This window comes from Apaloderma vittatum, unplaced genomic scaffold (genome assembly GCF_000703405.1).
Source record: "Apaloderma vittatum isolate BGI_N311 unplaced genomic scaffold, ASM70340v1 scaffold17682, whole genome shotgun sequence".
Lineage (NCBI taxonomy): Eukaryota > Metazoa > Chordata > Aves > Trogoniformes > Trogonidae > Apaloderma > Apaloderma vittatum.
This window is the reverse complement of record NW_009703293.1, coordinates 108,026-123,535: the sequence shown is the minus strand read 5'-3', so window position 1 is coordinate 123,535 and position 15,510 is coordinate 108,026. Positions and strand designations below refer to the sequence as shown.

Sequence of the window (15,510 nt, the reverse complement as noted above, 5' to 3'; positions counted from 1 at the left end):
TGCACTATGTTTTAATTCTGCACTAAAACTGCATTGGTGGCAGATGCTCAAAGGGACAGTGGCCTGTTGTTACCTGGAGAAACTACTGGAGTTGAAGAAGTGAAGGGTACAAATAGAAATTGAAAGAATCCATCCAAAGGTCTGTTCAGGAGGGATTTTAGTGCAATCTAAAGCATTTCAGTTCCTAAACTACACATAAAAAGTTTTTAACAACGAATCTGTTTAACATCTTGAATTTTTTTTTGCTACAGCAAACTCGAGTATTAGAGGGAAAATCCAGAAAAATATTTCTGAGGATTTCTCTCCGACTTTAGGCAAAAACAATACCCTGAGAGATTTCCTTTTCTTAGTGTGACCAGATTGCCAGTTTGACCCTATTAAGCAGTAGTTAGTACTGACAATTCATCAAATTTTCTGAGAAATTTTCATCGAACTTCTGCAAAACTTCTGGTTTTGCATAGGAGTGTGGTAGTGCTAGCTCATGAAAATCTGTTTTGAGAGAAAGCTTTGGTGCCTTTTCATGTGTTGATACACTGCAATTGTTAAATTGAAGTTCAGTACCCTCCATAGGAAGGTACTGGTCCCTTGGAGGGGTTGGTCCTTTGGGGGAATCCAGCATGACTGCCATCAGATATTTGAACATTTGATGGCTAGCAACTTCTGCACCACAGATGAACAGCAAAGAAAGAGCTGGAGGCATACCGTCTTCCATCTGTAATTCTGCTTTGACTATGGTCTTATGATGCATACTTCTCAGGGGAATGATGTAAGCATTATCAGCAGAAGTCTTGCAAAGCATTATCAGAATAAGGATAAATGTGTGGAGAATCACTATGTTTGGTTTCATTTATTGTAATAACTGTGGTTAAAGTGTAGATCATACTGATGGTTTGGATCACAGTCTTAATTCCAAAAATTGCAATCATCATAGGTGGATTATATCTGCATCTTTTCAAATAGATGACAGGATATATTTCTGTACTGTTTTTCCCTACAGAAAAATCAAAAGATAAGAGGCAGGAGTTGCATGTAACATCGCGACGTTTAGTTGTCAAACTCTGAATGGAAATTGCCGTCATAGGGACTGTGTGTTTACTCTCGTATTTCAGAAGAACTGTGGTGAAAGTGTATCTTAAGAAGAAAGACATTTCTTAAAAGAAAATAGTCAAATAATACCTGAGTAGAGGAGCAGTGATTTCAGGTAACAAAAACAAATATTAACTGAAAAGAACCCTGCAATACAGAGGAGGAGGAGGTACGTTGTTGTTTGGTGAACAGCACTCACCAGAACAGTACTGCAGGTGATGGTCTGCCCAGCAGTTCTTCTCTGGAATGCAGTTCCACTGATGTGCAATGCTCAGCAGCATCCTCATTTTTATTTTGAATATTCCCATGTTTATTTTAAATATACAGTGCTACTCTCCTGCAGCTTTATGATAAAACTGGATGTGATAGCAGTATAGAGTGACTGACTGTGAAGCAACAACCGATTTGGATTGTCCACTCTTTAATGAAATGTTTCAGCATGGATTAGCAAGCTCCACTGCCCAGTAGACAAAAGGAACCCTTTTTTGAAACAAATATGTTTGACCATCATGACTGGACATGTATCTGTAGTGAGATGTCACAGAATCTGTAGCCACGAAAGGAAGTAGTAGTAACATTGTGGAAATTATTTCAGTTTTATTTGACCAGTTTATACTGCTGTTCACCTTTTCTCAACCCCTTACATTACTTTGTTAGGTTGGCCAGTCCCACTGTGGACAGCTTTCAAATGTAATTGGTTGCAAGGCAGTTTGTCATGTACCAAATTCTGCGTGGGCTTGCCAGGCTATTGGAGTGGCTCCCGCTAGTGCCATCCTGAAAAGGCATGGAAGCATGTGTCTCCACAAATGCAGTAGCCTGCATTCTCAGAGTTTGAATTAGTCTCTTCACTGAGATGGTGCTTACTGCATAGTGTCTCAGTGTAAGCAAGTCATCGGCTCAATGTGAGCCAGAAAAGACTCTCTGACTGCAGGGTAGGAGACTGGGTCTAAACAACCTCTATATTGCGTTTATTACATAAGCATTTGTTCAGATACTGTCCTGTTCAGAGATTTATTTTGTACATATAACTCATAGGCTGTTTTGTCAGAACAGAACACGACGTGTAAAGTTTCCTATCTGTACAAAGCATTTATCTGATCTGATTAGTGTTTTCATCCCATATACTGCAGGTAATTTTACTGCTGTTCAGAATAGTGAAAATTTGGTGAAAAGATGGTCTTCCTTCATATACTGTGGGATGTACTTGTGAAACATCTTTCTTTTCTAAATGTGACTCACGTCTGTCATCCTGTGGCTCTAAGATGTGTTTAAAATTTGTCCACTTTTAAAGATAAATTATTGCTGAGTCATTTTCTTTAAAATCAGCGTTTCTTTGTAAGGGTTAGGTTTCCTCTATTCTCCTACACTATAAAAATCTTCTTTCTTTCATATCTTGCCTTTCTGAGATAAAATTTCCTTCTGTCAGCATTTAGTGTCATGTGAGCATCGTCAAGCTAGTAACTTCATGTTGGTGGATGTTGTGTGATGGTTACAGAATGGTCACTGGTTCAGAAGATGCTGATCAGGAAGGGTACAAAAGCAGAGTGGAGACTAAAAAAGGTTGTGCTTTGCTAGGGAGGCATTAAGTACCTGCAACGGCTTTAAGATTTGTGAGGGAACAGTTAGATCTGCAGGAATCTGAAGTGAGGAGGTTTTGCCACGCCATTACTTTTGTCCTTGCTGTCTGCTCTGAGATTCAAGAAATTCTTTTGAACATTGTGGTGCAGAAGGCTAAGTGCAAGAGTTGACTCTCTTTGCTTTCTTCCTTCTTATCCTCAGGTGCTTACCACTAGGAATTTTGTTTTACAGAAACTGAGCCTGTGAATTCATACTTAAGATAGTGCCATATGCTTTTGACTCTTCAGGAGGATCACTCAGCACTAAATGCACTCAACTCATTCCAAGTATTTGTATGCATTTGCGCTAGTGTGTTACAAATTCAGTCCCGGGATGGATTCATTGCACTGTTATCTGCAAATTTTTGCAGCCAGATGTGTTTCTTGTACCTTACCATAGACTTAGTAATATATGGAACATCATTCAGATGATGGTCTGAGTATTTCGAGAATGTTTTACACTATTGCTGTTTTCCAAGATGGTCAGTAGTTATGACTTGCCCTCACAGGCATGGCAGAGGAGCTCATGAGAACATTCTGGCTGAATTTCTGATGATGTTCATGAGGTAGACAAGCAGTGGCTGCTGTGCTGGTAACAGAGAGACAGACTAGTTCCAGGACAAGGCAGCTTTCAAAATCAAGTGAACATCATGTGACTGTATGTGTATAATTTAAAAGAAAAAGAAAAAAAACTAGAACTTCAGCACAGCCTGTCTCTCCAGTATATGAGAAGTGAAGCAAGTGAATACAGCCTTGAATACACTTTTTAATTTTTCAGCACTTGTATTTTGCTAACTTTAGTTCACTCTGTTGACTGTTCCGTCAGACGTTTTTAAATTAAAAGGAATATATGATTGAATTATTTATTAAACAAAAGGTGTTTCCGTGCATGCAGACTACCTGGGCTTTAAATTTCTCTTACTGTTGGAGTTGGAAGAAAGTGCATTACTAATAAGTTAAGAGATGGAACAACCCTCCTTCCTCTAAAATAAGTCGTCCTCTGTCTCCGAGGGAGACAATAAACTAACTTGTGTCTGTCCAGCCACAGAAGAATGCCTGATCTTCATTTGAATGTCTAATTTTGACCTTAGCATGAAGTTTTTTCCTCAGTTTGGTAGGCTCCATAGAAACAAAATGTTATTAATTTCTAGTAGAGAAATATGCTTGCAAATAATTTAGTCCAGATTATCTCCTCATTTTATAGATGCTCCTGATGGGTTAAAATATGTATTTGCCGGTAGATTAATATGAAGGAGCTGTAAACAAGTGGAAATAAGGCTTGCAACAACTTTGCACTGTGTTACTATCAGCCTGACTGTCTGTCGAGGTTACCAGTTCATCTGAGGGGGATTATAACATTCTGTGATTTTGGGATAAGTACTTTGTACAACTACCTTTGCTTTCCTCAGCCCCCGTTACTGCCTGTGTCTCAGTGCTTTAGATTTGTGCACAGACAGTGCTGCTTGTATTTTTGGAGGAACCTGGTTTCCAGGTACCCAATCCTTTCTTGTTCCATTCCCCAGAAGAAAACAACTTATAATTTCTGGTCAGCCCGTGTGAACTTCAAATCCCTTTGGCTGATGGTTGCAGGGAAAGCAGGGAAACTCGGAGGGGGCTTCCGTCAGTCTGGGAGCTGTGATCTCCATAGCTTGCATAAAAATTAGTGAGCTATTTTACCTGGTATTGAGAGGGAATTAACTCCCTGAATCTAAGGGAACATCTGTTTGAGAGGCTGATATTTCTCATCACTGGTGTGGGGCTCGATAACCATGTAGGATGGTAGTGATACAAGAAGCGTGATGTTGTGCAAAAGGCCAGCCGTGGCAGCAAAGGGGCTTTAGAGGAAGGCTGATGAGACCTGCCAGGGCTCTGAAGAGCTCCCAGTCCCTCCAGTGTGCGAGAGGGTGGTTGTGAGCCTGTAGCTTTCCTGTGGAAGGAAGGCAGTGAGCAGTAGCAAGTGGCTGGGCACACCCTGGCTTTGATAGCTACAGATGGAGACCTAAAAGATTGCAGGGCCACAGTCCAACACCAGCACATGTAAAATAAGGCTCAGGATTTAGATAACTCTGTTCCAGCATACTGACGTGCATGGCCACAGTCCAACTCCAACACATGCAAAATTAGTTTCAGGATCATTCCAGCATACTGAAGCCTATGCCTAAACCAGTTATTGCCACAAGCTCAGCTAAATCAGAGGAAAGCATTCAAAATAGTTTTTTTTTCTCTTTTTTTTTTACCAGCATAGTTCAGATGAAATATTTTATATTTTTGTAGTAAGAAAAGTAAACTAGATTATTGATGTAGTAGCTCCATAGGCAACATTTCATATTTTTATAGCCCACAAATAGCATGTTATAGTGTAAGTATACTTTGACGCTATTTTACAAAACATGGATGAAGGCTGACCTAGTAATTTACTTCTAGAGATACGTCACTGGGTAAAAAAATTTATGAGCCCATTCATGTAATATTGTGCTTAAAGACATTATGGTCTTAGTATGCCCACAATACACTTTTAAACCAATGAGGGAAAAAAACCCATCCGAACAGTTAAAGGATCCCTTCTCAAGATTAGAAGTAATGAATTTAATTACTATTTTTCTATTATAGCAAAACACACGTAATTAACTTATTTTATTTATAAGAAAAAGGTGCTAGTAAAATAGATTGAGCAGTGTTCAGAGTTGCTTCAAAATATTTCTTTGAGTACAGCTCATTTTTTGTGAAATGGGGAAAGAAGTTGGAAATCATACTGAAGTGGCATGTACCAAAGAAGTTAAATGGGAGAAAAATTGTTTACAGAGGTATTTGTATTAGCTCAAAGCAGTCATTTAGTTTGAAGGCAGTGCTGGAAAGTTAATACAGGTGCTGGAAATCCACATGTTGTAACACACACCATAGCATTACTTTTTGGAGATTCTGTCAGCACCTCTCTAATCAGCAATCTGTAAATGGAATGACAGTCTTCATTCATTTGGTTGAGAGGGAAATTAATAATTTAGCTACCTGTGCCTTTTTTTTTTTTCTGATGTGGCTGGTTCTGTTGTTGGTTTGTTTCTTACTGGCATCTACAGAAAGATGTTCCTGTAACATTTAAAATAATTTTCATTTTTCTTTATTAGAATGAATTTATATAAAATCTGATGGTCTGCTGCTGGCACTTCTATCCTGATTTTGCAACCTTGTGATAAATAATAATAATGAAAAGGGGTTTTCTTAATAAATAATATGCAAAAACTTCTCCAGTGATACATGGTGCCCTGAGAGCTACTTATTAAGTAGGCAAGTCTGTGGTTCTGACTTGAAAAAAAGATTTGTTTGGGTTTTGGATTTGTTTAAGCCAAGCAATTCAGGGCTAGTGTCGTTATTAAATGTTTCCAGACAAGTATTTTTTTTTGACAAGTATTTTTTTTTAACAAGTATTTTTATTTAACAGATATTAGTGGATTTTGAAAACTGTGTGGACTTTGGGTGTGAATTTGTGCCTTTTAAGATCTCACAGAGTGCAATGTTGGGCACATGGAAAGAACCTAGAGAAAATAGGTTCAGTACCACTCTCTTCCACCCAGATTGACCATCTTTCCTACAGTTTACTGACACCATCCTGGATTCTTCGTGGTATAACCTGTACACTGTACCAACAGGTTCTGTTTGTCCCACGTGTACTTTAGGAACAAGGCAGAGGTTGTAATGAAGTACACCTTACCTGTTGGGTTTATAGGTGTTTAGAGACCCTAACGTGAAAGAAACAGGGCAACTATGGAAGCAAGAAGGCAGCAACATACTCATTCACAGAAGTCCAGTTAATGGTTATTTTAGTTGATTAGCTAGCAACTTCATTTTCTCCCTCATGAAATTGCCTCCACAGATCCTTACTTCTGGAGTTTAATCAGCAGTAGCAATCTATCCCAGGAGCGGGAGATCAGGAGTACTTAATTAAAGAGGGACTGTAAGGCAACTCTCCCAAATTGGATATCTGATCTAGCCTTGGCATCAGGAGAGCAATGCTAGGTAAAAGTGTTTATCAAGCTCCATGTAGCCACTCTGCAAATCTCCGAGATGGGAATAGAATGCAGGCAGCCTGTAGAAGCTGCTATAACCTGAGTAGTATGGGCTTTAAGGCCATCTGGTACCTGAACACCTGCCTGCAAATAACACATACAAATCCAAAAGATGGTCCAGTTGGATAGCTTCTCTGCTTAGATTCCCCACTGGAATTTTCTCCAAAAGCAGTAAACAATCTGTATGAAGTGTGGAAAGACCTCATCCTCTGGTCAGTAATCAAGTGCCCATTTCAAATTAAGGTGACAAGATCAAAGCTAACACAGGTGAGTCAAGGGTGTGGTAAGAAAACTAGGAAAACACACGAGACTCACAGACTGGTGGTAGCATGAACGTTTGGTTAAAATCCAGACTGTTCTAAGCTTATTTTAAGAAAAGGAGGAGAAAACCATGGAAAGGTTTGGGAGGTAATATTGCTATCAGAAGTATAAATGAACACCTGAGTAAATTCTGAGGATAGATGACAGAGTATTGGCAAAATAGCCAGGAAAGGTCCATGAGTACCTGTTTAAGCCCAGCACTGCTGATCCAAAGAGTAAGTATATGCTTTGCTTGTGAAGATACGTATTGTGGGCAGAGAAGTCCAATAAGGTGTTCTGGCAGCTCAGGTGTGCACTTCTGAAGAAAGCAAGAACAAGCAGAAGCACATCACTGAGAGTAACTAGCATTACATTCAAGATAGCAAACATCCATTGTTCTGATAAATGGCAAAGTACATCATCTTCTAAAGCACCCACTTTTCCTTTGGAGAAATTATACAAATCTAGTGGAATTTCGTCTGGCAAACTCTGATTTGGGATCTGAAATGCTTTGACCTATACAGCCAAATTAAGGAAGTGGGATTTCAAAGTAGCAGAACTGAAAAGCCAGTGAAGGATTTGGGTAGTGGAAGCGTCTGACATGTGAAGATATTAGGAAAGAAGATAATAGGACTTTGAAACAAACTAACAAAAATAGTATTGAGGGAACAGTGTAGTGATCCATGGTATTTGGTGCAAGCTCAGCACTCATTAGGTAGCTAGAGGTTCCAGGATCTAGTGGTGATAGTGTAAAAGTGAAGACCTTTTAACCAAAAACAAGCACTCTCATGGCCATGCTCTATGGACAAACTATGCACAGGTTTGACTACGTAAATTGCAACTTACACTTTTTAATTATAACATTTGTGCATGTGCATGTGATTTTAGAATGGTCTTAAAAATCATGAGCACTGGAAGAGGATGAAGAAGTTTGATATGCCTGCATGTACATATGTTAAAAAAAACCACCCCTTCAACATGCTTTTCAACTTCATTTGTATTGACTTTTGGTCAAAACTAATATTTCAATAATATGCAAAGGTTCTGGTTGAAATCTAAGTTTTGAAGTTCCATTGAATTCAGTAGTGCTAGAGTGGTATACAGTAGCGAGATTAAGGAGTTCATCTTACTTTCTTCTCATGCTGAGCTAAGAATATGTGTGATAGTTTGCAGGATAATAATAAGTAATCTTCTTGGGGCGTTGACCACATTCCGTTGATTTTGTACAACTGAACTCAGTACCACTGATTAGTAGAACAATAAATACAGAGAATGAAGTATTTTGTGTTTTATTAACGATTTGCATTTCGTATAGTATTTTGTTTTAAATAAGTACAAAATCATGCCCTTGAATGGTAAGATGTGATTGCTGATCATGTATCTCTTTGTTCTAGACACTTTTATAAAAGTGTATGTATTATGTATGATGTGACCTTCAAATGTCATGCATGCGTTGTGCAATAAACTGTCAATATTTGTGGCTATAAGGAACTAGATGACTTTTACAATAATTGGAACAGCTTTATTAAAAGCTTGGATCAGTCAGCTGGTTAAAGACACAGGCCAGTGTTCATCTGGGAGCTTCCTTCTGCCAACTGTTAAATGAAAGACACTGTAAGGTGCTTAAGATGTCTTCTTTCTTAAAAAAAAAAAAAAAGGGCTACAGTTAAAAAGCTCTCATGCAAAAGATGTTCATTCCAAATAATTTTTTTTTCATCGTGATTAATTTTCAATCCAAACTGAGCTCTGCAAATTAATGGCAAGTAACCAACCCTGGGTTTTAAGTACTGCATCTGATCTTTGGTGTCTTTTGGTTACAGGATTCTTCAAACAAGGCAGCTAAAAGGATGTACTCAGAAACTGTGTTTGACTATCTTAAAAGGTTTTAAAGTTTTAGAACAATTTGAAAAGTAAGACTGCGAAGAACTGCAAAACAGAAACTCTAGGGAATTTGATTAAAATGAAGAAAGGGGTTAAGAAACATTTTGTGATAAACAAATTCTTAATTTTATATGTCTAATGATATCTCTTTGTGCCACATATACAGCTTCTTGCTTGTTTCTTGAATGTATACCTCAGTGAAAAGCATTAAGATATTACCAACATTTGTACACATGCAGTTCTGTTGTGCAAAGTGTTTTGCATCCGTGGGTTGTGAAAAGCACCAGTCTTCAAATGTGTCATGTGCTTGCCAGGTATGGGCTTGAAGTGTATGCACTGCCTTCAAATCACCAGCCTACCAGTTCTGAAGAAATTGTTTAGAATATTTTATTTCCCTTTCTCTCATGCTTGAGATAGCACCTAGATAGCTGCCCCGTAGGCCCGAGTGTTGGCTACGACTACCATTTGCCCACTTCTAAATGTTGCAACTCTTACCTCATGTAGGTGGTTATGGCCATTTTACTTCACTTTAATTGAATTTGTATTTTAAATTTAAATCTGCTTTTGCAGTAATCAGTAGCAGAGGCAGGGAAGTTTGTGCCTTTTGTTTGCCTGTGTGGTTCAGAGAGCCAAGTGGGAAGTCTGATGTCAGAAGCAGTATCTTTTTATTTACCACTGGAACCTTTGGTATAATCTCTATTTCTAACAATACAAACCATGTGAATGGTGCTTTCTCACTAGTAGGCCTCCTTTCCAATTCTCTTCTAAAATAGCTCTCTGTTTAAACAAATTCTCTGCCAATCCATATTAATGCCTAACAGTTTAAGATTCCCATATATGGTCATTATAAAACCTAAATCCTTGATGAAACAATAGAGACAGCAAGTTGTTCCTGACCTAAGACATTAGTAACTCTTTCCGGAGGCCTAAAATATAACTGTAATATTTAGTAATATTAGACTGTTTCATTTTAAACCATGAACTTCACTAGCAAAAAAGTGTGGTGGCATCTACTAATAGGATTCTAATTTGAAATTATGAGCACTGGGCCAAATTCTGTTCTCATTTACATCGAAGCATACTAATTGAAGCTACTTCAGGTAGCTAGAAAAATTTTGTTAATTATATCCCTAATTATATTCCTATTTTCCACTATTTTCAGTATTATTAAAGCTTTCTCTAAGGAATAGGCAAGAAAGGTGAAGCATATTTTTCCAGAAACTTTATGTATCCTGTACTGCTTCCCAGGGAACGAGGTGGTTGAATCATAAAGGCGGCAGCAGTGGCAGGATTAGTACATGGAGTATCAGCTCAGTTCCTTCTTGACATTAGATTTGGGATACAATTTTTCATTCCACAGGATGGGCCAATCTGGGTGATTTATAGATCATCCAAAATTAAGCTTGGTCACTACCACTTCTTGTACCATGTTGTTTCATTAGCTTTTACAGGCAGTTCTAAAGAAATACAAATATTCTGAATTTTAGAAATATATAAAAACCTGGGATTATGTGTAGCTTTAAAGGCTTCTGGCTACATTTTCAAAGGGTTCTTTAGTAACGTCTAAAAACTGTGCAAGAGCAAACATATACTTGTGTGATTACCTATTTTATAAGTTGATTACCTTTTCCATCTGATTGTCTGTTTTTGGTTAATTTGGGAATTCTTGTGTCAACAAATTACAGCTGACTTCACTGATAATGTAGTCTGCGTGAGGACTCCGGTTACCTCTTTTGAACATGAAAGTACCTCTTTGTGAATTCCTGCACTTTCACATACAAGCAGCAAATAAATACTCTGGTAAATTCATGGGACGTGTATGTAGATGCTGTTTTGAACATTTGGCTGCTAACATGACTGGAGTCTGCTGTTACCTAACCAACTGAAACAGATTTCTTTTTACAAAAGCAATAAATCCTTTTCTAATCATGTTATAGACTCATCCCAGACAGGTAGACCAGTCATACAGGAGCATACACAGAAATTTCAAATAATTATTTTCTTTTGCTAGATAACTTCTGCTTTGAGTACACGGATTCACTATCCGTGAAAGTTTTTCTTCTCTTTTCTAGAAATATCCACTGAGGTTGGCACTGTGTGTCTGTAGCATCTCTATCCCTGTGCTGAGGGCACTGCCAGCCGTGGCAGCTGCTCCTTTCTGGGTAGAAAATTTCTGATACCTAATAAGATACTTGCTGTGAAAAATGATTTGCTGGTGTGTTTCTCACTTTCTTTTAAACTGCTGCTATAAAAGCTCAAACCTGTTTATTGGGAATATCTAAATTTCTGGAAGTTTCCTTTTGGGTCCCACAGGGATGTGAGGCAGGCTGCAGCACTGCGTTGGTTATCTCCATGCCAGGCAGGGACTGGTGGCTCTTCGTCCCTCCTCTCCTGAGAAGCAGGCATCTGTCTGACGTGGGACTAGCCCTGATCTCATGGATTGCTTAATTTTAATTTCAGTCTGTGTGGCAAATAGTTTTGCTCACACTTTGGCCCCATTGGCTCTTTGGTTGTATGGCTAATTGCCCCCTTCTCACACAGGTGTGAAAGAGAACTTTCTTTCCTTGTATTTGTCCCCTGAGCACACGTGCACAGTTACTAAGTGTGGCTGAGGCACGATACACAAGAGGTGTCCCTGTCGTACCGCCCAGAAGCTGCTTTGTAGCTGAACTGGTGTGTCCTGTGCTCCAGAGCGGTACCTGCCTGCCCGGCGGCACAGCCTGCCTGGCAGCTGGAGGGCTCACAGCTGTTGCCTTCTCCTTGTGCTGAAACAAGGACCGGTTTCATGTGTAGGATGGAATGGTGCTTTTTGCATTTCTATCTTTTGCTGTGAACATATGCTTTCAAAGTGGAAGAAAAGCTCAGTGAAAGTAAGTTCAGAGGCAAGGCTCGGAAGCCTTACATCTACCATGTACATCTACACAATATTTTATACTCTATTCTACTATTTCCTGCACTTGAATCAGGAAGGGTAGGGATGGGCAGGAAGACATTGAGGACATAGGCCTGCTTATAATGGAAATAGAGAGTAAAAAAAAGCAATCTAATCTCATGTACTTCAAGTGCACATCATGTAGACCACATAACTCAGTGAACCACAATGGCTGTAAGATAAGTAACTGTTCTCTTTCCTTCCTGATCGTTCATCCTCGGAACTGAGCAGCCCAGAAAACATAGCTCAAATCTCGAGTAAATTATAAATTAAATTAATTTGCCAGGGCTAATCCTAGTTCTGCAGGTCTGTAAAACCGTACTACAGTTTTGCACAATTTAACAAAATTGAGAATTTCTACTCAGGAAGGGGTTCTCAACAGCAGGAGAACGAGGACGTCAGAGGTGCAGAGTGCACGGTTATCGGTAGAGCTGAAGACTTTTCATTCCGCACATTTGCTGCTTTTGCATTGTCTGTGTTCCCCAGTTTTCTTCTCAACTTTTTCCTTGCCGATTTCTTCTCTTTTTTCTGTGTCGCTTTTTCCCCCCTTTGCTTTCCATAGAGTGCTTTAAGAGAGTCAGCATAAAAAACCCTTGGTTGCAGACTCAGTGAGACCTAAATGCATTTTAAAGTTAAGCACATTTTAAACTTAAGTGCCTTAACAAATAGGTACAATTTGCTAAAACAGGGCCCTAGTAAGAAATTGGGGTAGCATTTGATGGGGAGAGTTGGCAGCCTTGAACATATCTTTTCATTGTTTGAAATAAAAGAACTTAGATGTAAAGCTGCTCATTCAGGTAGCGATGGCCTCCAGCGCTTCGGTGGGCTTTGTAGGCAGAGGAATTCAAAAGAAAACCCCTCAGCCCAGCTTTAAAGTCTTAGGAATGCTTTCACTGTGGGAAGAAAAATTCTTCAAGGTAAGGCCCCGGTTGGAGCAAAGCCTTTGGAGCTATCTACTGTATGTCTACTTAAATCTAAAAGAAAACTCTTCAGACCACCCACATCTTTCTTTGCTTCATTGTTGTTTTCAGTTTGCTTTTTCAGAGGGATTAGTGCTAGAGTAAACTCCATCGTCTCACTGCCTTGAAAAAATTCAATTTTGTGTAAAGTGAAAATTAGGCTCTTAAATCTGCAAAGCGAGCTGTTTATCTTACAAATTTATTCTTTTTTATTGGGCCACACATATTCAAGATAGAAAGATAAAAGGCAAATGGATAACAGGCCATCATTTAGAGTGACATATAGCAAAACATAACTAGTAGACTCATTCGGTAAATTCCTCCTGAGTGGCTTGTTAGCTTTATCTATATATTTATCTATAATGCTTATATAGTATTTATTGAAAACCAAAATAAAATCCTGCAGTTTATCATCGTGCATTCTGTATTTTGCACTTCAGAAAAATCTTTTCGCACTCTGGAATTTATTTTTTCCCAAAGCAGCTTAAGACATGATTATATACAACTTCTGAGGAGGAAAAAGGGGAAAATCTAAACTCTTTAGGGAGATTGGAATTAGAGACGAGCACCTATATAGGTTTTCCTGGACTCTTAAAGACAAAATAAATTCCTGCAGTATGTTACTTTAAATGCTTGTGAATAATTCAAAATGACAGTTACTAGCTTTCTAACTTAAATATTGTGCTTTAACTCTGCAGTCTAAGAACAATGAGAAAATGTTAAACAAAAATGTGATGTGAAAACTATCAGATTTTGCCTTTTGAAAGCAAGCAATAGCTTGATTACATCCATGAGTAAGATAAGTTTTGGGTTTTTTATCACTCTATCATCTCCTTCTTTCTGCTTTAAGTCAAATAGTTCAGAGGAACCATTTTATAATAAATAATTAAATGCCTGTTAATGTTACCTTTTCCAGAACTGAGATATTTGGGTCTCTGCTACTGTGTGAATAGATTTTATTGGAGCCAAATGTTTAAGTCTTTCTTATGTCCCATCACTTCCATTTAAAAGGCAATGCTGTGTAAACTGCACTATGTTTCCTGACAGCTTTAGTTACATATCCAATGGGTAAAGGCAGAACATTTTTTAGTCAGTCCTTTCTGGTTGAAATGATCGAGACTGCATGCAGATGTTAACTGTACGCTTTGTACCTCAGTATAATCCAGGTAGCTCAGCCTTTGCGTAGGGGTGTCATGATGTGTCCATTTGTGTTGTACCTTGTGTGGCATGTCAATAGCATAAATCTGGTTCAAAATTTCAGCATTTGCCATGGTATTTTTGGTGCAATTGTGAATTGATGCATATACTTGATATTCCGTGACTCTAAATATAAGATGAAAGATGAGTCTTGTGTGGTTTGAATAATGACTTTTTAAAAATGCCCTACGCTTCTGCAATTTTTATGCCAGTCTTTTGTAACTTATTTTGTTAACAACCCGCTTGCATAAAAGCAGCTTATCCAAGATGGCTGAGAGTGACTGTTTCCTTGTATCAGGTGAGAGAAGAGATGTCCTGGACTCTCACCCATTATATTACAATGCAAAGAATAAGCGTAGCTGTGAACACTGAAGGAGAAAACTTGGGAGCTCCAGGTTAGAGGGAGAAGGAATTTCACCTCATCTGACTAATATTTTATTATTGCCTTTCCCATGATAATAGTTCACTGACTAGGTCACGTGTTGTAACTCCAATGCTGAAATGTTGCAGAAGTTGATTAGCGCTGTGTGTAGACATTGCCACTGCTGTTGGACCCCCCTGTCACCAAAGTTCTGTTGTTTTGGGAGGTTTTAATATACGGATGCAAACTTTTTCCCCCTAAAAGCATAGAGATTTTCAAGATACTTATAAATTAAACACATTCAACAAAACAACAATCTAAAACTTTTTTTGGGGGAAAAATTAATAGGAACTAAGCAAAAGAAGAAATCAAACCAGCTGCTGACACAGCTGTTTCTTTTCTTGTATAATTCAGTTCAATATAAAGGTACCATATGCTGCTTAAAATGATGATAGGAAAGATGAAATAATTTAAGACAATAACAAGAAAATACATGAATTGTCAGCATTCTGTCAGATTTAAAGAATGAAGTAGACAGGTGTAGTATTGACATGTTTAACTTTGTGTTGTGTTAGCAGTTTTAGTGAGAACAACTTCTGACATGTGCTGAAGTGATGTGAGAACGTTTCTGTGTTGCAGACATTGGAGAAGAAGCTGGGAGATCTGTAGGAGTCCAGCAGCCAGCTTTACTGAGAGACAGGAGCCTTGGTTCTGCCATGAAAGACTGCCCATATTGTGGAAAAACTTTCAGAACGTCACACCACTTAAAGGTCCACTTGAGAATACATACAGGTGAGAGGAACAAGTGAGCGGCGCACTGCCGGCACATGCCATGTGTGTGGGGGGTTAACTTAATATGTGCCTCGGAGCCTGAATTCCCAGTGTAGATTTGGACTCATTAGTTGGAGAAAGTCTTCTGAGAAAGATATATGACAGTCTTAAATAAAAGCACAAGGAATGTGTTGTTGGATAAAGACCACTTTAATAGAATCATCTTTTCCCAGTTGAGGTTATTTCTGTCTCCTTCCCTGCTTCATCACTGTTTCCTTCAATTACCCTTGTCCTTCAATAGGCATAAGCCTATTGGTTTCAGACTCAGTTGTACTAACTGCTTCAA

General features: G+C 38.6%; 1 protein-coding gene across 1 annotated transcript in view; it reads left to right on the top strand.

Moving 5' to 3' along the window:
• ZNF536 (zinc finger protein 536) overlaps positions 1-15,510 on the top strand; it is a 76,582-nt gene that overhangs the window by 36,238 nt on the left and 24,834 nt on the right. The window contains exon 2 of the mRNA XM_009864594.1: positions 15,033-15,185. Coding sequence (XP_009862896.1) covers positions 15,033-15,185 — 153 coding nt within the window. The remainder of the gene's footprint in view (positions 1-15,032; positions 15,186-15,510) is intronic.